This window comes from Mauremys mutica, chromosome 8, assembly GCF_020497125.1.
Source record: "Mauremys mutica isolate MM-2020 ecotype Southern chromosome 8, ASM2049712v1, whole genome shotgun sequence".
NCBI lineage: Eukaryota > Metazoa > Chordata > Testudines > Geoemydidae > Mauremys > Mauremys mutica.
This window is the reverse complement of record NC_059079.1, coordinates 3,469,896-3,491,899: the sequence shown is the minus strand read 5'-3', so window position 1 is coordinate 3,491,899 and position 22,004 is coordinate 3,469,896. Positions and strand designations below refer to the sequence as shown.

At 46.8% G+C, this 22,004-nt stretch overlaps 1 protein-coding gene across 3 annotated transcripts in view; it reads left to right on the top strand.

Annotated features, from left to right (window-relative positions):
- Nucleotides 1–22,004, top strand: part of ZSWIM5 (zinc finger SWIM-type containing 5) — a 157,292-nt gene that overhangs the window by 85,075 nt on the left and 50,213 nt on the right. For 2 of the 3 annotated variants that reach the window (XM_045025999.1, XM_045025998.1), the window contains exon 2: nucleotides 21,122–21,478. In XM_045025999.1, coding sequence (XP_044881934.1) covers nucleotides 21,122–21,478 — 357 coding nt within the window. Of the gene's footprint in view, nucleotides 1–20,451; nucleotides 20,469–21,121; nucleotides 21,479–22,004 lie in introns of those variants that run through there. The other variant, XM_045026000.1, reaches the window with a different exon arrangement.

The window sequence follows — 22,004 nt, the reverse complement described above, 5'->3', positions numbered from 1 at the left end:
ATTGCAGCATTGTTCAGTCTTTGTGCAGGGCTCCGGACTTTATTTAGAAAGCAGTTTTCAGTTCTTCTCGCCCCTCCCCCAACAAACTGAGTTGTCTGGGCATTTATTTTTGGACTTGTAAACCAGACTCGCTCCTTTCGGCTTGAATTGTTTTTGCTGACGGGCGCAGACTCAGCCATGAAATGGCAAAAGGGGTTTCTCTGTTTAAGGCCTGGAACGTAGCGCTTATCTAAGGAGCCGAGTTGGGTGGGTTTAGATTTTAGAAACAAAGTGATTGAGCACCTGATGGGCCAGGATGCAAAAAAGTTGTTTTTCTTCTTACAACATTTTAATGGGAAAATGTGTAAACGCCTGATGATTCTTTAGGATAAAGCACTGTGCAGTGGGTGAATGGTTCTGAACAAATATCTACCCATTTTAGATACTTCTGCGGTGTCTATTGCCTTGCTACCGCATGGCAAACACAACACTTCTCACCCAAGGCACTTGACATGGCCATTCGGGAATGTATATTGGGTGCTCCACTGGTTGAGAGAGGATGTTCGAAGTCTTGGGCCATGTCTGCACTCTAGAATTCTGCCAGCCAGCGCCATGTTGGTCAGAGGTGTGAAGAAGGGTGATCCCTGAATAACACAGCTGGGACCACACTAGGGGTGCTTTGCCAGTATGATAGACTGCTAGTCCTGAGCCGGAAGAGTGCTCCTAGTGTAGACATAGCTTGAATTTTTGTAGAATACTTCAATTTAAAATTCAACAGTAAGATTCTCTTCTGATTGTGTATCTCACCAAACCCTCCTTACCTTCACCTGTTTTTCCCCTATACCCTTCCTGGAAAATGTCTCTTGTTAATTTAAAATAATCTCTCTCCAAATGGAAGCTTCCAATTGATATTGAGATAATATGCTGATGATTAGCCCCCGTCTCCAAAAACCCTTCTCTGTGATCTTGGATGAAGCCCCTATACGGCATTGTCTACCCCAGGCAAATGGAGACATGGTTGCCCATCTGTTTCTGCTCTTTGCTTTGTTTCTGTTTTGTTATGCAGAGTGTCACTGAGTTTGGTGGCTCAAATGCCAAGTCAAAATAAATGGTGTGTGCGTGTGCGCGTGTGTAGTGTCTTCTGCTGTGGAGCTGTGACTAATTTGAGTTATTAAAAAAGGGGCCAGAATGGCAAGAGATTAGAGCTCTGAAGGGTTTGGGGATAGCGTAGGAAGATTAAATGAATTTGTGGGACTTTCAGATTATATTTCAGTCAAGCAGCGGATATTTGGCTGAGTTTTTTGCAGGGTTTTCTCTTTTACTTTTGCTTTTTATTTATATATATATTTAATATATAAAAAGACTTAATGACTAAGAGACATCTGTGGGCTTGGAAGTTGGAGAATCTACTTCTCTTGCCAAAAGTATTTCGTGCCGTACTGTGGATATCTTAAGGATGGTGAGGGGGGAGGACATTGCAAAATGCCTCTCTTCACAATTTCCCCCCTTCCCTTCAGTTTTATGGCTTCTGCTTTAGCTGTGTAACTCACTTCTTCTTTTCCTGTGTATTTTTTTATTGGCTGTAGTGAGGACAAACCTCTTTCCTTAGTTGTCTGCGACAGTTTTTTAAAAATGTTTTGTTTTATATTTTGTGTGGTAGCTGTATTCGCCAATGATAGATCTGGTTATTATGTGGTGTCATTTTAGATGTTTGCACTGCACCAAAAGCAAAGGAAGGCGACTGCAGTATAGTCTGTGTATTGAATAACAATGTTTTCCAGCAAAAATCTGTTAATCAGATGTTTTTAATCAGAAACATGAGTTTTAGGGAGGCAGCCGGTAAACTGCCTCCAACACAAAGAAGTGATGGATCAGATTTCACTGGTTATCTGTTTATAGCCTTTTATTATTCTGAAGACTGCTACGCAATGGAGTAAGATTGACCTTTCAATATAAAATAGAGCTGATGCATTCCAGTAGGTTTCAACCCCCCCGCATACTTCTCCAATTCAAGTTTCCTTTCTAGAAGAAGCTGGTTTCTTCCTCGAGGCTTTGTCACAATAGCCTTCTTTTCCACCAGGGATGGCTGGCAAAGATTCCAACTTCTAAAGCGCCTCAGTATCACACCTGACTAGCCAGAAGGGTCACACTGGAGCAATGAGAGTCAAGTTTGCTTGTTTTTTAAAGCACGGCTGCAGCACTGTTGTGTATTGGGGGCAGAAATAGATGATTTCCTGCTAGCCAAATGTGATCCAAACTCTGCTGGCTGAACTGTTCAACCATTGCCTTGCTTGGGACTCTCTAATTTCTTTCCGATGTTACTGTAGTACCCATGTTAGTCGTGCACTCCTGAAGTTTGGGATTTTTCTCTGTGGAGGAATGTTTGGTGTGAATGCTGTGATGAATTTAATTGATCTTGCTGCACAAGAGTCCCAAGCTCTTTATTCTAATGGGGTTGGCTACATTGGAATTGTGTCTCCTCGACGTTGCACGGGATCAGACTGCCACGGCGTAGTTGGCAGAATCCTGCCCATCGCCTGTTCGTCTTCAGCATTTTGCGCTTGATCCTGCGCGTTGCTGAGCATCCTCAACTCCTTTTAACTTCAGTGGGAATTGAGGGCACCCGCCTGCAGGGTGGGGCCTGATGTGTGTGAAGGAAGCTTTCTTCTTGGGACCGATTTCTCATTCATAACTGCGGTATCAGAGCATCACACTCGAAGTGTGTGTGTGTGTGTTTTTCCTGCTGTGAAAATCAGTCCTTTGGTTGGTAAATGGCTGACTCCCCCTCAGTCTCACTCATGTTCTCATTTTGCTGGTGCTGCAACAGTTTTCCCAGCCACAGTCAGCCCCGTTCTCCCTGCACATACTTCTGTGATGTAGACATTGTTCTTCGAGGGATACCCTATGTGTACGCCACACACATGGGTGCTCATGTGCGCCATGCGCCTGCGTCCGGAAGTGTTTCCAAGCAGTGTCCGTTGACCGCATTTGTGTAGTGCATCTCCTCATGCTCCCTGCTGAGGATATAAGGGGCAGAGTGGGCTGACGCCACTCCAGTTCCCTCCTAACGCCACATGGCCTGAGTCGGAACCCCTGTTCCTTCTTCGCGCTTAGCATGCCAAGAGAGCTGTTCCGTGCTTTGTAGATAGCTTATGGTATTTCATAGAGTTAGTTAAATTTGTGTAGTGTGGTGTGTAACTTCCTTGGTCTGGGAGACTCAACCCTTCACCAGTTCAGAATCCTGGGTTTTGAGAACGGTGTCTCCTGTCCTCGTTCCTTCTCCAACTGTCTGGGCGAGGTGCACATCTCGGCAAATTGTGCTATCTGTAAGTCTTTCCCATCCACGACCAGAGAGGCCTGGGAGCTCCGCCTCTGCAAATACCTCATGAAGGAGGCCCCGAGTGCACTCGGATCCTAGCCTGGGAGATCCCCCCCTTTAAAGTGGCTACCGCTGACTGCAAGTGCCCCTCCTAGCACCATGCACGGTGCGTTGTCTTTCCCTGTCTAGTGCCTAAATTCTTTCTCTAGCTGCAGTTGTTGGTTTTCTTTGCAGTTTTCTTAAAGTAGTTGTTGTGGGAAGGCACACCTGAAGAAGTGTATCTGCAGTTAGTTCTAACCGTGGCAAAATTTGGGGGCCTTATCTCTGGTGGATTCCACAGACTTGATCCAGCTGTTTGAAAGTGTGGTCTCCTGCACTGAGAAGACTGCCTCTTGAGGCAGATAGTACCAGTGGAATGTAATTGTCATGGGAAGGCACAGGAGGACGGGGTCTCTTGGGTGGTTTGGAGCAGTTCCATGGAAGTTTTGGAATACCAGGATACAGACCTTGACGTGGCATTCAAAGCCTAGAGAATGGAGCACCTAAAGCTTGTGACACAGTCCTGTACTGTTTCCTGCGGAGAACTCCTCCAGCACTGCCTCACTGGTTGAAAGAAGGTTGGGAAAAGCACCTTCTCCACACGATCCACAAACAATGTAGAGTCCAAACTCACCCGCTTTCTTTGGTGTGGGGTTTCCGAACACAGAAATTAACAATAAGATAAAGTTCAGCTTAAACCAGGGGTCTCAAACATGCGGCCCGCGGAGCTCTTCCCTGCGGCCCGCGGAGCTCCCCAGGGCCGCCCAGAGGGGGGGGCAAAGGGGGCAATTTGCCCCGGGCCCCGGGCTCCGCAGGGGCCCCCAAGAGAAAAACGGAGGCTCCCGCCTCCGCCCCTCTCCTGGAGCCTCGGCGCATAGAGCGCCAAGTCTCCATCCGAGCGCCTGAGCCCCGCCCCGATCCGAGCCGCGTGGGGAGGGGGCGGGGCTGGGAGCTGTGGGCTGAGCGCTGCGCTCGGCGTGGAGCTCCCAGCCCCGCCCCCTCACCACGCGGCTCTGAGCGGGACGAAGCTCAGGCCTCGCCGGAGACGCGCTCGGGTAAGGGCGGGGGGAAGCGGGAGCCGCCGGGGCTGGCCCGGGGCCTGGGTGGGAAGCGGGACCCGCCGGGGCCGGGGCCGGGCCGGGGGGTGGGGGAGGGAAGCGAGACCCGCCAGGGCCGGGCCGGGGGGGGGGGGACCGGGCCGGGGGGGGGGGGCACGGGAAGCGAGACCCGCCGGGGCCGGGCCGGGGGGGTGGGGAGGGAAGCGAGACCCGCCGGGGCCGGGGGGTGGGGGAGGGAAGCAAGACCCGCCCGGGCCGGGGGGTGGGGGAGGGAAGCGGGACCGGCCGGGGCCGGGGGGGGGAAGGGAAGCGAGACCCGCCGGGCCGGGGGGTGGGGGAGGGAAGCGAGACCCGCCCGGGCCGGGCCGGGGGGTGGGGGAGGGAAGCGAGACCTGCCGGGTCGGGCCGGGGGTGGGGGAGGGAAGCGGGACCGGCCGGGGCCGGGGTGGGAAGCGGGACCGGCCGGGTGGGGAAAAGAGGGATCCGCTGCCGCCGAAGCGCAGCCTGGTCTTCGGCGGTGGGGGGCCCCTTCTGTTCCGGGACCCGCCGCCTAAGTGCCCCGCCGCCAAGCCACCAAACAGCTGTTGGTGGCGCTTAGCACTTTCCAGGAGGGAGGGGGGAGGAGCGGGGAGCCGGGCGCTTAGGGGAGGAGGTGGAGAAGAGACAGGGCAGGGGCGGGGCCTCATCGAAGGGGTGGATTGGGGGTGGGGCCAGGGGCAGCAAGGGGGCGTGTCAGTGATGCGGCCCTCGGGCCAATGCACTAGTCCTCATGCGGCCCTCGGGGTCATTTGAGTTTGAGACCCCTGGCTTAAACCATGTTCGGCTGCTTCTAGGGCCCTTCCTCTAAAGTACTCAAGCTAGATTGTCTCTCCAGAGCTACTCCCACCTTCCTTATCCCGATGGGGTAACACAACACCAGCCCTGATCAGAGCCTGCGGCCACCCAGCAGTATCAGTGCCTGCTAACAGAGGGAGATTTGCCAGACAAACTCTGCCAGCCAGGTACACTCATGTTACGGACTAAGCATTTGTCTACACAGTGAAATTGACCAGATGATCCATTGCAGGATAAATTATTCCAGAATAGCTCTCCGAGTTGACACTGTGCCCTGGAATAAAGGTCACTTTGTGTCCCATGTAGACCAGCCCTAATAGGCTGCAGACCTTCAGATTTGAATAAAAGAAATGAATTTAATTTTTTTTTTGCAATCCACTCATTTTTATTTTTATTTTTATTTTTATGTATTTTTGGGGTGCTGGAGGGGACTCCCATAATCAGAGTGAGTCAAACTAATTTTTTCAAAGTTCTTCTGGTTTTACAAGTATAAATAAGTGTTTGTTTGGCTGAGATCTGCTAGGCCAAGTTCTCTTGTAAAGAGAATATTTATAGTTTGATTATCAATGGGCTTTATAAAAGAAATGTTAATGAAGCCTTCCCTTTAATGGTCCTGCTTCCCAACTCTCTCTCATTGCAAGGGACAGTTCAAATCTATCTCCACCGTATACAAATCTGATAACTCACGTCTTTCATTGGAGTGGATGAACGTTGCATCAGCTGTTCTGAGTCACATTAGGTTCCATCTAGTCTGATATCCTGACTTCAGTAGGGGCCAGCGCCACATGCTTGTGAGGAAGGTGGAATTGCAAATTATTTCCTTCTAGAAATGCTCCGATAATTAACTGGTGGCTGTAGAAAACATTGGGTGTACCCCTTTCAGTTGAGCAGCTCAGAACTGTTGTGCCATAGGCTCTGTCCGTGTATTTCTCCATCGTGAGTATAGTGGGATACCTTGCTCAGTGTGCAGACAGCAGACATGTAGTTTCCATTTTAGGCCTCTGTTGTACAGAGACTTCACTAGCCACATGACCAAGGTAGATTTTTGGATGACTCTCTCTCCACTCTCCCACACTTTCCTCTTCCCCAGATCTGGATGGGTACAATCCTGCACAGGACCCGGTATATGCACTGTAGACAAAATATAATTCCCCTACCCGCATCAGAGCCACTTTTCTCACTCTGATTTTGGAGAACTGAAGGTGCAGAAATCAAACCAACAGCTAGGAAAAGCAAAATCTTCTAAATATAAATTGAAAAATAGTGTAGGTGAGGTAGGGTGGATTGATTTAAATCAAAATGAATTAAATCACTGATTTATCATTATTTAAATAATCAAGCGTGTAACTTGATTTAAATAATTGATTTCAATTGTGTTTTGCATTTATACTTTTTAGTTATTTTCCTAAAGAAAGATTAATTCTCATTGGTTGGTAACCATTAACACATGTTGGTTTGCAACTAAATACAGCCTTTACACTATATTTGTTGTCTCTTTTTGAGGACCAGGGTGATACACCATATCTATGCATATTTGTTTAAGCAGTTATATAGTTTAATTTACATTTATTCAGATTCTTAATTTTTGCATATTTACTATGTTAGAAAATGGTGAATGATACATGTCTAATTTACCTGATTAATTTTTTACTTGTGATTTGGTTTCAAGCTCTGTTTAGATGGAAATTCAAATTAAATTAAAAATGCCCCATAATTAATGAAATGTGTTGGATACATAAGAAAGTTTTTCAGAACATGCCTTGCATTTAAAACTAACTGATGTATTAAACAAAGGAAGTGCCACCTGTAGTTAATGAATTGAACTGATTGTTTCTGGTCACCATGTCCTTCAAGATTTTAGAACTAGTGGATCTCATCCTCTCATGTAGTTTTTATTCATAGACTGGAAGAGGAAAACCAGCTTTTCTGCTTTCTTAGCTCCCATTGAATGAATTGGTCATTGACCTGAACTAGTAGAATAAATTGAAATGAAGAAATATTCTCTCTTCACCTGAAGAAGAGGATTCTGCTGTCAAAAGCTGGTTTAGCACTTCAACTAAGGGCTCGTCTCCACTACCGGGGAGATGGATGCTGCTGCAATCGATGCAGCAGGGATCGATTTAGCGGGTCCAGTGAGGCCCCATTAAATCGATGGCAGAGCGCTCTCCTGTCGACCCTGGTACTCCAGCTCTCTAAGAAGAGTAAGGGAAGCCGACTCAGCGCTGTTAAGACACCGGGGTCAGTCGACCTAAGCTGTGTCGACTCCAGCCACGTTATTCACATAGCTGGAGTAGCATAACTTAGGTCGAGTTACCCCCATAGTGAAGACCAGCCCTAACTCTGGTTCCAGGGGCTTAGCCAGTGTTCAGTAGTTTGACTTTCTGCTTAATATTATTGTTTGTATTTAATTAAAATTATGTTAATAGATTATAATAAATTTAGGCCTTACTATAGGTGGTTGTCATTTCAAATTTGATTTTAAATGTTTTTAAAAAAATATTTAATTTAAATTTTAAAAATTGATATTTTGATTTATTTTTAAAGTCATCGATTTTTAATCCACCCTGCGGTGAGGCAAGCGGTATAAAGGTTACCGAGCATGAGTGTGACGTGTAGTGTATTTGAAACAGGCCAATCAAGCCACCTCATGCTGTTCTTGATGTTACATGGATATTGTAGAAAAAAGACTTCAAAGAGTCTTAAATAATAAAAATGTGTTTGGTACTGTGCTCTGTCTGTAACAGAGCTGGCTGGAAAAAAATCTATAGAAATGTTGAAATTTTTGCAGTCGTTTCAATCTTGTGGGCCTCAAAACAGATCCGTGTCCATTTTGGGGTTTGGTTTTTCTTAATTTGTTTGTGAGAAATATTAACTGAAATTTTTATTCAAAATGTTATTAAAACAGTTATCAACGTGGTTAGTGAACTTTTTCCTTTGCCAAAACCTGGATTTTTGGTAACCACTATTTTTTGATAAAATGTTGCCAAAATATTTAAGAAGTAATTTCTTGCAAAATTCTTCATATTTGTAAAAGGACGTTTTTTAAATGAAAAAGTGTCTCCTTTTGAGAAATTTTGACCAGCTCTTCCTGTAAATCTAGGCTGCCTAACTGCTTCTTGTCTGAGGGTACGTCTACACTACCCGCCGGATTGGTGGGTAGCAGTCGATCTATCGGGGATCAATTTATCGCGTGTAGTGTAGACGCGATAAATCGATCCCCGATCGCTCTCCTGTCGACTGCTGAACTCCAGCTCGGTGACAGGTGGAAGCAAGGTTGACGGGGGAGCCGTGGCGCGCTATGAGGATGCAAAGTAAGTAATTTTAATTTGATCTAAGATACGTTGACTTCAGCTACACTATTCTCATAGCTGAAGTTGCATACCTTAGATTGATTCCCCCCCCGCCCGAGTGTAGACCAGGCCTAACTGTGTAGGCTTCTGGAGGGCCAGGAAAACTATACCAGAGAGCTTTCCCGTACATTGAAGTGCTGCTGTTTTATGGTCTGATATGGGAACTGCAGAGGATGGTATCCATTCCTCTTCACTGGTATAAAATACCCCTTCCTGATCCCAACGGGTCACAATACATTGGACTCTTCCCCTGCTACTGGGCGTACACCTCTGAGCCCTTTATTTTGTTGTGTGTGGGAGAAGAAGAGGCTTTCATGGAGGCTTGGTTAGTATGTATTAGGTTTTTTTAAAGGCAGCTCTTTGGAAGTTGCTCCAAATAGCAGAATTAGTCTTAAGGTGCATTAGTGGGCAGAGTGCAGTTGACCTGCAAAGTGTATAAGAAGTGCCATTTATCACATCATTTTGCTTCTCATCGCTTTCATACTCTTGCGTCATACACTATTTCCTTTGAGTGTGTGTGTGTTTGTGCGCGCGCATTTAACACTGTATTCTTGTCTAGCAATATCAGACCCTTCAGTGCTTTCCAGCATCCTGTTCCGTGGAGCTGGCATTTTCCAGTGCATTTTGAATTGTAACAATGGTTGACGTTATTTCCCCTTCCTAGCAGCAGAGACGATCGTATCCCGAACTCTTGTGATCTTGGCAATGGCAGCTTCAATTTGAAGATGACAACATCTTATTTAATAGTGTTTTTAATTCTAAATTGTTTTCCATTTGCACATCCTGATATTCAGATCTGGACCAACCCTCTCATTTTCAGCCATGCTTACAAGCTGTCACCAAGGCACTGCTCTGGTTAGAGGCAAAATATAAGCCTGTAAAGAGAACAAAAGGCCTGGTAAAGTTGCAGACACAGTAGGGAGGCTGTGTCTCCGAAAAGCAGGTCACCAATGAGAATGAGTGTATGGAATGAAAAGGACATTACCATGCTCTGAAGTAACTTCTTTCCCTACCAGAGGGTACATAGTGACAAGAGCGTAAACTGGGAGACTGGGACAATGGGTACAAGGAGACTATGCCCGATTAACAGGATTATGCAGACGTAACTCAATTTTTATTCAGACAGAGTTGCTGACGCTAGGGGTTTTCCCCCTGAAGAACAGCTCCTCTGAGCTGTCGTATGAGATCTGAATGCTTTTAGTCCTCTGATTCCCTAAGCAAATCTGAACATGGACTACTGAGCCGTATTTGCATACTGCAGGTGTGACTCAGTTACAGTGACAGCCAGGGCGGCTGGGTTTGATTCAATTGTTTTATAACAAAATTGAAAGCCCTGTGCTAATTGGATCGGGGTTTGAAATTCCTGCCGCCCCAGACAGTTCAGGTTTGCTGGGTTAACAAAAGGGTCTAGTTTTTGCTTGATGTGGATCGTCAGTAAAAACAACGCCATTGTTTTTGAAAAGGAATCAGACATGGGTAGGCACTTTGCTTTAGCGTTTGGGATTATTTTTTGTGGTACTGAAGCGTTCTGTAGCGTATGCATGAATCACCATATTAAAAAGGCCACGCAGAGAATGTCATTAGGTTTCAAAGACACTGAAGATCAGGTATGCTGTAGCGGTAACGATTTTATGGATTGATAACATGCAGTTTCTAATTAAAAACCTTTTATGTATTGTGAGCCAGATCCTCAACTGGTGTAAATCTGGGTAGCTCCACTGAAGTCAGTAGAGCTATGCCAGTTTACACCACCTCAGGATTTGGCGCTCTGTGTGTGTTGGCATTTTGTGTGACTCTTGGGTTGGGTTCTTGCATATAGTAAAAATTTGGAGCTTGGCCTGCTCCCTTTTGCAATCTTGATCAGTGTAAAACAGAACCTGGTTACTGGTTACCTGAACTAAAAAAAAATTCATTAATGACTTCTCAATGCTTATAGCGAACCAGGGTAGCCCCAAATGCATTTTTTGAGAAAAATGGCAGAATAAGGTATTTGTGTGAATTTACGAGACTGGATTAGGCATTCAGCCTTCCGAGACATCCATTAATGAAAGCCAAGAGAAGGCTGAGCTGTGGTGATCTGCAAGCACACAAACACTCCTCTATATTGCCTTGATTCAAAGCAGACCTATTCCCCTGCTCTTTGTAGAAACTTACTATACAAAGCAGCATTAGTTTTTGTTTTCTCTAGGTATTAAGTCTTCTTGTTCTTCAGATTAGACATCACCATGAGTTAGAAATATTAGTCCTGCAACATGGAACGCAGGCTTGACTGCATGTCACCTTTTAGGTATTACGCAGGCATATAATACACCTTAGTGAAGACTTGCTATATTTTTCCTTTGTCCAAATTCTGTGTATTGTCTGTACTACCACAAAGCAGATCTTCCGATGCAGCTTGCTTTGCTGATACACTAATGCAGTTCATCAGGCTTGAAATTAGGAAAGGAAATCCATTGTGCAGCCAAGGTTTTGTTAGGTTTTTGTTGAATTTTTTCCTTCCAAACACTCTTACAAATCTATGTCATCTTAGCAGGAGACCATCTGATTTGCACGTCTGGGCAGATTAAAAATCCATTTGTCTACAGGACGACTGATGGATGTTCTGGATGATGCAGGAGATTTTGGGGGGTGGAGGAAGGAGAGACATCCCAGATTTAACAGACAACAAAGAACCTGGGGTTGGGCAAGATAAGGGAACAATCTGAGTCCAATCTTCACTTTGAATTTTCTGGGAAAATGTCATTGATGTGTAACATTGTCCTGGCGTACAGACCTCATTGAAAAGCTTCCAAGGCCTGGAGAGAAAAGAAGAGCTCGGTTTCAGGCTTCTAAATAAACAAACACCCAAAATCTTGTATGGATAATAGTGGGAAACACTGGAAAATTGAGTTAATACAAGGGCATCTGTGTATGTGAATGCTCGGGACAGGAGAGCTTCATTGTTCTTTAACTCTACTAATGCTGGAACAGATGGGAAGCGAAGGCCACTTCACGCATTAGCTGGCTTAGATAAAGAGCAAAGCAGAGAAGGGCCCTTGTGGCTGATTAGAGGTTAACAGGAATAGAAACCAGCGGATTGACTCTTGATTTGCAGGAGGTGTTCTGGGATAGGAGCAGATGGCCAGGAGAGCGTCCCTCCAGCTTACTCAGCTGCTCAGAGAAGCTTACCATGACCTCTAGCACAAACAAGTCTACTTACATCTTCTCTGTTTAAAGCCACAGTGTAAATTTCTTACCTCCGCCCCTCCCAGATTGCAGTCTCTCTCCCAGGTCTTCAATCTTTGTGCTTCCTGTTTGTTGGGCCCGTGTGCGTGTGCATGTGTGTGTTTACACACGTGTAAAGATGGTATGTGTTGCCTGTTCCACTGCCCGTTGGATAACATTCTAACAGAACCCGTCTAATTCAGCCTCATCCCTTTGTTACTCTCCTGAGGTTTTGCTGACAAACACAATTCCTCAAGGTATTAGCTTAATGCCTTATTTGCTCAGGGAGTCTTGATCTTGCTTTGTTGGGTGTTAAGGGGAGGGGGAAAGAAAGAAATGTAAAATAAATAAAGCAGGTTCTTGCAGCAGAGGAAAGGGCCGGCCTCCCACACCATGCAAGGGACCTCACCCGATTGCAGCCCCTTTGCCTATGCCATCCATTAGTCACAGGAGGAAATTGCTTTCCAAGGGAAAAGGCTGAAATTCATATGAGCCATCTCTTCTCTAATTGGATCTCTAACCACTGATTCTGTGTTTTTGCCAGAGAGAAATTACAATTGATTCAGCTTTTCCTCCTCCCGTTTTTTGCTGAAAAGACACATTTTCTCTATGTGTGGCAACACCTGCCTAGGGCGCCTCTGTGAATCCTGGGCAATCAAAAGAGCAACAAGAAAAGTGGGTTTAATTGCACACATCTTCAGTGGAGTCTTTCTTGCACTCGCCGAACAAAAGGCCATCCCTGTGCTGTTTGAATGGAGCCTGGGAGGGCTGTACGGAGAAGTGCTCTCCATTACTATAGGAGGCAGACGATCCACTTTGCTGGAGCATTGTCATGTGCAAATTAGTTCAGAGCCCATCTTCTTTCCAACTGCAAGGTCAGGGACAGAGCAATTGTCAATTTCAGCTGGCTGGAGCAATTGATCTATTAGCTAGAAAGCTTTCTGAGCGTTTGCTAACCTCCCTTTCCCACTGCACGCGCGCACCCAGAGATCTCTCTACAGAGCATGTGTATCCATGACAAATATTGACTGGTTTAGGTTAACCCTGGGAATGTTGCTGTTGTGTTTTCTGTCTTGGAAATGTGACCAAGAGTGGGTTATAAATAACACTCAATGCTGCAATTATTATTCATTGCTAGTTATTGGTTTCACCCCATGGAAAAACAAATGGTTTTTCCACTATGAGCTTGAGCTGCAGTCACTGTGTGTTTATTAAAATCACTAAGGAGCCTGGATTCAGTTTAGTTTAAAATACCTTCCTGCGACAGCCTGGAAATTCTGAAATATTTTGGGTCACGTTAACCTTGATTATACGACTCGTGTTGAGGGTTGCAACTAAGCCTGGACACATCTGCTGAGTCCCATAAATATCCATGTCTTCTTTCCCGTTTGTTTTTCCAAGTATTTGTCTGTCTGAAGGTTGGGAGTCTTGACAATCTTGCATGCTGCAAAACATCTGCGTATCCGCAGCCAAGTCCATCTGCAGATAGCAGCACACTGGCCCAGAACTGACCTTAGCTCCCAGCATCTCTGGGGGAAGGAGGGGCAGGACAGTAAAGGTAGTCTGAGCATCCCTCTTCTCTAAGGCTGATGACAAAGGGTAGGCTAAAGTCCAGCAGCTGCCAAATCAACCTCATCCAGGAAAAGCCATATGATGCATGCCTCCTCGTCCATTTATCACTATGACATGCCTGCTTTCCAGTCAGCTTGGTAATTGGACAGCGGCCTGTTGTGCTGCAAACGCAGATCTGAAATTGGGTTAGTCTGATTAGATGTGGGTTCTTGGGAGTTGGGCGCATGGAGTAAGATGATATGCATTGTAAGAGTGAAGGAGAGAGGCTATGAACGCCCCAACAGCCGCTCTTTGTTGGCCAGCGCGCAGAGAGAAATTACTGAGGGTTTCTGGAAGCTGCATATATTGGCTTTCTCTTCGGTTACTAATATTGATCTTAAAGGTGCTTTCCCAGAATATTGGCCTGGTAGCTATGCAGTTACTTGACATTTTAACGTACCAGCCTAGTAGCAAAATGTGTGTGTGTGTGTGTGTGTGTGTGAATAAATCAATCTCATCTTGTCATTTCAAGCCAATGTCCAACGTGTCCGTCTCATTCAGGGGAACGGGGTTACGTGCTGGACACCGGAGAGATGCTAACTTCCCTGCTTTTACGCAGGAGCGACGCTTCCGAGAAGAGCACTTTAAGCTCTGTGATGGAGGGAGTCTCTACAGAACACTGAAGTGCCTCTGAGAGGCAGCTGGATCAGCATTTCCCCATCAGCTGGCTCTTGTTCGGTCCCAGCCATGGCAGCGAAGCAGCAAAGCGACTTGACCCTGTGCTACCCAGGTGTCATGAATCTGAATCCCAGAGTGGCTAGAACGGTGCTGTAACAAGACAGCCCATTTTCCGGAGCTTGGTTTCTGTCAGGCAGTGCATGTTGGTCCTATGCCAAATTCTGGGAATGGTTGGGCCTTGATAAATGCTGACTAAAGGGATTGTGCTACTGCTTTGTGGGAAACAACTGCACACGCCGTCCTGCAAGATCTAGCAAATCAAAGAACAAATGTTCCAAAGGGGGATAACAGTTTAAATCTGTTTAATCAGGGAGTGACGCAGAGTCTATGGTAGAGCTTGGAGCTGAACCCAGGTCTCCAGAGTCCAAGTCTTGTGCTTTACCAGCTTCTCCTCACGTTTTTCCAACCTCTGTATGCGGCTCAGACACTAGAGGGCGTGGAGAGTAATCATGGGTTACACTTGTTTCTTGGACTGCAGCTTCCTATGCTTTGTCTCAGGTGAATTCGGTTTGGAAAGTTTGAGCAAAATCAGTTGAGCTGTACAGGCATCAAAACATACCTTCTCCGTATGTTCTGCTCAGAAATTTTGCACTTGGGTAATTCCCAGTCCTCTTAAGGTAGAAATTTCAGATTTTTATATATTCGCTTACTTTTGTAGCTCTTCTGGGGGTTGAAATATAATCCAAACTTGAAGACAGTCGGCTCGGTGGTTTTAAAGTAACACACGTTCTAAGTTTGATAAACGTGATCTATGTGTGTCAACTTTATATTTTGTGTTTTTAAATGAATTTAAGGATCCCACCATTAGAGATTCTTTTGTAAAGATCTTGCCAAATTTAACTTTCAGAACTTCCAGATTTTCTTCATTTTTGAGATCTACAAAATAAGAGAATTTGACAGTTTTCTGACTTCAGCTGTCTTTGAATTTATAGCACGAATGAGTTCGGTTGCAGATGGCTGGGTTTGCAGAACTCTGGTGAAGGTCTCCACCGATGGTGGTGAAACTGGAGGAGTTTGTAAGCATCTTTGGCTGGATAGATCTCCAGATCAAGGGAGTTAGCATGGCCTTTAAGGGCACTTGTGTTGACACCTCAGTGGTCTTGTCTCACTTGCAAAGGTTCCTATGTTTGAACACACGGTGAAAGTCAGCTAGCTCGATTCTTCACGACTGTGTCAGAACACAGTCAAGTTTCATTGTATAGAGCAGCCATGACAGAGCTGCACCTTAACAGGATGGAAGGCTGCTGTTTGGAACAGAAAGAGAACCTCATCCTAGCCTGATGTCCAGATCATGATACTCCTGGGTCCTCCGGGCCAGGAAATCAAACCCCAAGTGAATATGCATCTTCTGCTAGATCCCATTGTGGTAGGGTCTGTACATACACGTAGTGAGAGCTTGCTAGAAACATACAGAGATGGAACTCCACTCTACCCTATACTGAATTTGTTTTATTCTGCAGATGTCATAGCAGAGTAAACCTGCTGCACAAAGCCAGCTACTTATGATCAGTTTGAGAAAGGGGAATTTCTCTCTCCTGGATGCTGCGTACAGGTTAGCACCCTGGTGCAGGACGTTTAAGTAGTTTGGCTTTATGTGGCCACTATCCCCAATCCATTTGGTAGGTAAATAGAGTCTATTTAGGAAGGAGATCTACTGTGTGATTTAAACATTTGTAGCTCTGCTTAGTACAAACTTTATACACGCCTTGTTTAAACACCCTTAACCACTCTGTGACCTAGCAGTGACTTGCTGAAGCAGGTTTGATGAATCTGTGTATGTACGGAGCATGAATTTTGTGTGTTATAAATTGGGAAGTATCCATAGTATTTTGAGCCTTTGTATAAATATTTGGGGTGTTGTGATGGGGGCAGGGAGGAAGCAGATTATGAGAAACTGTAGCTATTTCTTAGGCAAGTCAAGCTTGGATGAAATTTGACAAGACCTTAATTATGACTGAGACACTTAATTTTTTCATGATTTTCAAATCCTGGCACAGTCGCTGTGCTGGCAGCAAATCAAACACTAAGTTAGTTTGTGTTAAATGCATGCTTGGAACAGAAGATAAAGTCTTAGATAAGCATTCAACTGTAGGAACTTCTTAAACTGAACTGCGGGGGGAGAACACAGAGCCAAATATAGGTCTCTTCGGTGTTACCTGCTCCAGTTTCGAGCAACAAAGGGAAACAAAATGACCTCTTTTGTAGTGTGTCCATTTGTCAGCATGATTGAGCCCCTCCATTTGCAGCAAGAGAATGCTGCTATGTTGTGGTCAAAGTGGAATGCATACAACTGTGCCACGTAAGTTAGCTGACTACCCAGCAGCCATTAAAAAGACTTTCGCCAAATAGTAGAAGATGAGATGATGGCATACGTTGAAAAGGCAGTGTTTGCAGAGGGGAGTGGGATATGGGTCGTAGGGTGTTGACTGTGGGGTTACTAGAGGTTTGTACCTGTAGCAGGTAAGTGTTGCATTATTGGGCAGCAACATTATATGTTGGGAGCCAGGGATAGGTGCTTAAATAGAGAATTAAATAAATAGACCAGGCAAAAGCCGTATCTTTTAACTAATGCTCCCTAATTCCAGAGCTCCTCATCCCTATAGCAACCACCCTCTCTTCAAATTCCCGCCCACAGGAGTGGGGGCAGGGGGAGCCGGCGCCATGACAGCCTGGTGGGTCCCCAGCCTTGCTGCTGCGCTGTCTGGATCAGGAGGGGTTCCCCCTTGCATTAGGCTTGGACGGTTCTCCCACTGGCTTACAGAACATGAAGGAACTGTGGGGAGCTGCAGGTTTTCCTAGCGCTAATGTAAATATTCCCAAATAACTCTGCCGCCGTGGCCAATTCCTCTCTCTAGCCGTGTTTAATTTCCAGCTAAGCTTACGATAAATATTTTGTTTAGCGTTTCTAGTTTATTTTATATAGACCTGCTGCCTTGACAGCTAGAATCTAAACTGACACTTCAGGCTCTAGCACCAGATTAACTAGGCAGATGCCAGGATATTAAATGGTCTTATTTGCTATAAAAATATAGGACCTGAATTGAGCTTACTCTTTTCCTTAGCATCACTTCAGTAGCAGACAGGAGATGGAGGGTCTGACGCTCCTCAGGGTCTCTCTTTTGGATGGGCACCTCGTACGCAGGGAACAGCTACAGAGTTTCTCAGCATAGATTGCCTGTTTGTTTCCCGGTCCAGCGTCTCTATGCAGAGGCTGGAGACCAAGCCCGAGCCTGGCTTTCCACCAAAGGTGTGGAATGTACTGGCTTTCTGTCCACTAGTGGCCAGATCGTGACCAAGCCTTGCTGAGAGAGGTCAGGCAGCAACCGGAGTTCCATGTCGCGGTGGAGACACAACTGTGGGGTCAAGTTATGACTTGGATCCCAAGTGAACGCGAGTCACCCCATTCTCGCTCCTCACAAACCCCCCAACGCTGTTCAGTAGTGGCTGGCCAGGGCCAGAAATGCCACTGCTCAAAACGGAGGCAGCTTCAAGAGCGGTTAGTGCGAGAAGCTTGCATCCAGTGCGGTAACACGTGTGAAAGCCAGGGTGTGAAACTCGCACTCAGATTACCCAGATCCCAGACACGGTTATACGGTGTAAAGTAAGTAGCTCTCTCAAGTCGGTGGAGTTCCTCTGGGTTTACACCAGTTAACTGATGATGCCCTGCCCCAAGGTCCCTGCAAAGCAAGCGTTTTAAGGCAGCATTTATAGCTAATAATTGGTCTCAAAGTTTGGGGTTTTTCTAATTAGAAAGAACTTTGTTTCACGTCCTTTTAACTCATTCAAAAAATAAACTGGAAGGAGCTGGCAGTGAAACTGAGGAGCTGGCCAAGTACCGCAGACCGAAGATGTGGTAAAACATAAACACGTTGGCGTTTCTCCTGGGGATTTCGGTGGCACGGCTGGGCTGTGCCAGAATGGATTCGTGTGGAGTTAGGGGCTAGTTAATACACTGCCCCCTCTGGCTCTCCACATAGATCTCAACACCACACTCAGTCCCGAGTGCAAATGAGAGACAGAGGGAGCCTGCTCTCTCCTGCCTATTTCTGAAGTTGAATGTTACCAAATTAGCTGCTTTTATCGACCACATGGACTGGGTTTTAGTGGCTCCAAACGGCAGAGGTCTGCTGAGCAGGTCTCTTTTTTTTTTCTCCCCCGGGTTCTAAAGTGAAAGCAGGCGTCCTTGACACTTAATCAGATTCGAATGTGGGTTTTGGCCTTGCTTTAAAGAGACTGGCAGTGAATAGCCGGTTTTGATGCCATTTATTAAAAACCTCTGGTAGAATTTGTCTCAGAAAGTCTTTGTGAGGGTTGGCAAACGCACAAGGGTTTTATGCAGTTAATGTATTTTAATCTCTCTCTCTCTCGTCGTTAATTGTAACCCTTTCAGCTGTCTGCCGCCTGCTTCAGGGGGATGGGAGGCCCCGGGGAGGCTTCCATTGAAATAGGTTCTTAATAGGGCTCCAGCGACACAGGCAAAGTGAGCATCCTCCCTGGGGAGGGAGGCCAGGACTGTGGTCGAGGTGCACGGGACTGCGAGTTGGGTTCTGGAGAACCACACTGGGCATGTGGGGTGACCCCGGGCAAGTCAATTAACCTTCCTGTGCCTTTGTTTTTGGGGGGAGGTTGAGCAGGGAGGAGAGGAACTAAATACACTTCACAGCTCATTCATTTTGCCTCCTAGCTCCCTTCCCTGCTGCTCCCCCACCAAGGTAGGTAAGGATTATTGGCCAGGACTTCCGAAGGGGACTAGTGATTTTGGGTGCCCAGCATGAGACACCTTAAACGGTGTCTGGTTTTTGGAAGATGGGTGCTCTGCGCTTGGTTCCAGTTGGAGCCCTTAAAAATTGCCTCAGGTTGGGCCTGCAGAATCACAAGTTTCTTCTGCAGATGTTGGCCCGTAATCCTTACCTGCCTCCCCAGGCGTGTGGGGGCACTCTGAGGTGAAAGGCCAAATGCCTTGTTTGTGAAGCGCAGGGAGTTACTCTGCTGGGAGGCTCTGTCCCTGCCAAGTGTGGTGGTTCATTTCCTTTGGTAGCTTTCTGGTGCAAAGAGCTCCCTGACAGACACTGGGATTTCTTAGCTACCGTCTTCATTTCAAAAGCAGATGGATTAATGTACAATCTTCTCTCCACAACTTCACACCTCTTTGTTTGACGCACCCTCCTTGCCATGCACCGAAAGACCTTCCTTCCCTAAACCCCCTTTTCTCACCCTTCGTTCGTTTTCTCTGGCTGGTCCTGTCTTTCATTTTCATGTCTGAGGCTCAGTTATTTGTCCTGTTTCTTACTAAATTGCGGTGGCTATTCATGGCATGAGAGGCCCTGGTGTCAGAGGCATTTGCAACACGCCATGTAGACCTGTCGTGCCTTGATCACAAATAACGAGGAATATTTATTCCTCTGCTTCCGGCTCCTTAGAATTGGTGATGCTCTTGGTTTTAAGAGCCACCAGACCTTTTCCCAGTTGACCGGGGAGATGTGTGTGTGTGTGTGTTCTCTAGTTAACAAATGAGCATTTGGTAAGGCAGTGCAGCTCAGTAAAGTTAAATCCTGCCGGTGTCTGTGGATATGAAGAGTTCGACGCAGTGTGTTTGACAGGCAGAACACTGTGTAGCCGTGGAACAGAAATTCCATTGAGGCTCGGTTCCCCAGCTCTGAGAGGGATGTAATTCATTGAACAAACAAACGTGGGTTTAAAGTTCACGGAGAAGCAGACAATGCTGCCGAGCTGGAAGCGTTTGACGGCGGGTCAGTCCCCTGCATTGTTTGTTCCAGCTCTTTAGAAAAGCGTGTTTTTCCTGTGATATCTGAAAGCAACCTGGCTGGTTGAGAGACTGAACAGGAACCTGCATGGTGTTAAAATACATCCTTGTCAGGGAAACGGAACGTATCGGCTGGTTCCTCTTAATCCCAACGCGTGTGTACCGATCACCTAAATAAGACAACACCAGGCACGCAGGGCTTGCTTGTGTGAGTAAGTGCTGGCAAGATTGGGCCCTATGTCCTTGAGGGAATTCAGAGATGATGCTTGGAAGAATGGATACTGCACAGAATAGCTCTACTTTTTCCTTTAGCCTCGGCTGTTAAATAAAGCGGCTGAAGGGCTGTTTGTGTGTCTGCGCAGATAGTCGTTTCAAAGTATAGCCACCCGATTGGCGTCTGTTCGAGCAGAGCTCTGTTTGTAGCTTTCCAATGGGAAGTGTATGTTACAGGTCCTCCCCCGCCGGCAGGGACAATAGCAACAGGCACATACCGAGGGAGATTCGTTCTGGAGCAGCGTCTGTGTATTTTGTTTGGATGATTTAAGCTGAACGCCGCGGAGACAGGACCTGGGGATTATGGAGCGGTGTGCAGGGGCGGAGTTCTGTGGAGCTGGCAGTTTCTTGGACCCAAGGTATAACTGATTAGCGTGTCGTTGTCCTGGAATGAGGCAGGACGAGGCAGCATCCTACCTATCGAGCTATCCCTTCTCCCCTCCGATCGGCCCGCTGCCAACTCATTCAGTTCTCAGACACCTTTGTGGTTTCTCCGAGGCTGGGCCACGTGCTTGGCAGCCGCTCCCCAGAAACCCACAAAGCCATCTCAGTATCCATCTTCAAATGCCGCCTCAAAACTCCTTCACCCTGGCTCCTATCAAAACCTGGCCACAGTTAAGCTGCTGGGGTGCAGAGACGGCTGCCCGTCGTGCTGGCCAGTATTGTCTCGTTTGTTCCCTCCATCAGCATGTATCCATCTGTCCTCCCTTGCCTTATATTTAGATTATAAACTCCTTGGGGCAGGAACTGTCCGTCTGTTCTGTTTGCACAGCACCTTGCGCGGTGGGGATCTGGTCCGTGACTATGGCTCCTCGGAGCTTCAGTAATACAAATAATTACGCAGTCCGTGGACTCAGTCCTCACCAAAGAGTTACATTTGGGGTGATGTTTTTTGGAATGCACAGATGCTTGCAGATATTCACACCATCAGCATTCCAGAGTGGGACTGTGTTGGTGGCCATTTGCAAAGCTAAAATTGCCTTTCTTGATTTTTTTTCCCCCTCTCTCCCAGGATTCCACCTGAGCGGGACAGTAACGGAGCCGGCAACGGCGACAGAACCAGAGATGACCTACAAAGTCGCCATCAGCTTCGACCGCTGCAAGATCACTTCCGTGACGTGCGGCTGCGGGAACAAAGACATTTTTTACTGCGCGCACGTGGTGGCGCTCTCGCTGTACAGGATCCGCAAGCCAGAGCAGGTCAAACTCCGTCTTCCCATCTCAGAGACCCTTTTCCAGATGAACAGGGACCAGCTACAAAAGTTTGTTCAGTATTTAATCACAGAGCACCACACCGAGGTACTGCCAACTGCCCAGAAACTGGCTGATGACATCCTGTCCTCCAACTCTGAGATCAACCAAACGCATGGTAATTCTTACGGCTTGTTTGATGACTTGCAGCAATATCTTTAGGTTCGGGGGCTGGCGATAGAGATTGCACAGTAGTGGACGCGGCCTTGCCTGTCTGCTTCTGCCCAGAGAGAGATGAAAAGGAACAAATTAAATTGACAGCCAAGCACCTGCGTTAGTATCACATCGGCATTCGATGTTTGTATCTGCTTTGGTCTCTGTTGTTGGCTGCATGTTTAGTCACTGGCCATTGGATCACACAGACAGATACAACCAAGGGTCACAGATGATGTGCGATAAATAGCACAGAATAGAGGGGGAGGGGAGAGTCAAAGGCAGGGGCGGGGGGAGGGCTGCATGGGGTTGTCTCTTCTAAGGAGTCCTTGGTGGGTTAAAGCACAGGACAGGGAGTCAGGAGAACGGCTCTGGCTCCTGGCTCTGCTCTGGCCAACTCACCTAACCCTGGGAAATCTTGGCAAATGCTCACTCTTCCCGTCCCCGGCTCCGCTCCACCAGCGTTAGCTGTGTGCAGAGCCCCGGTGCAG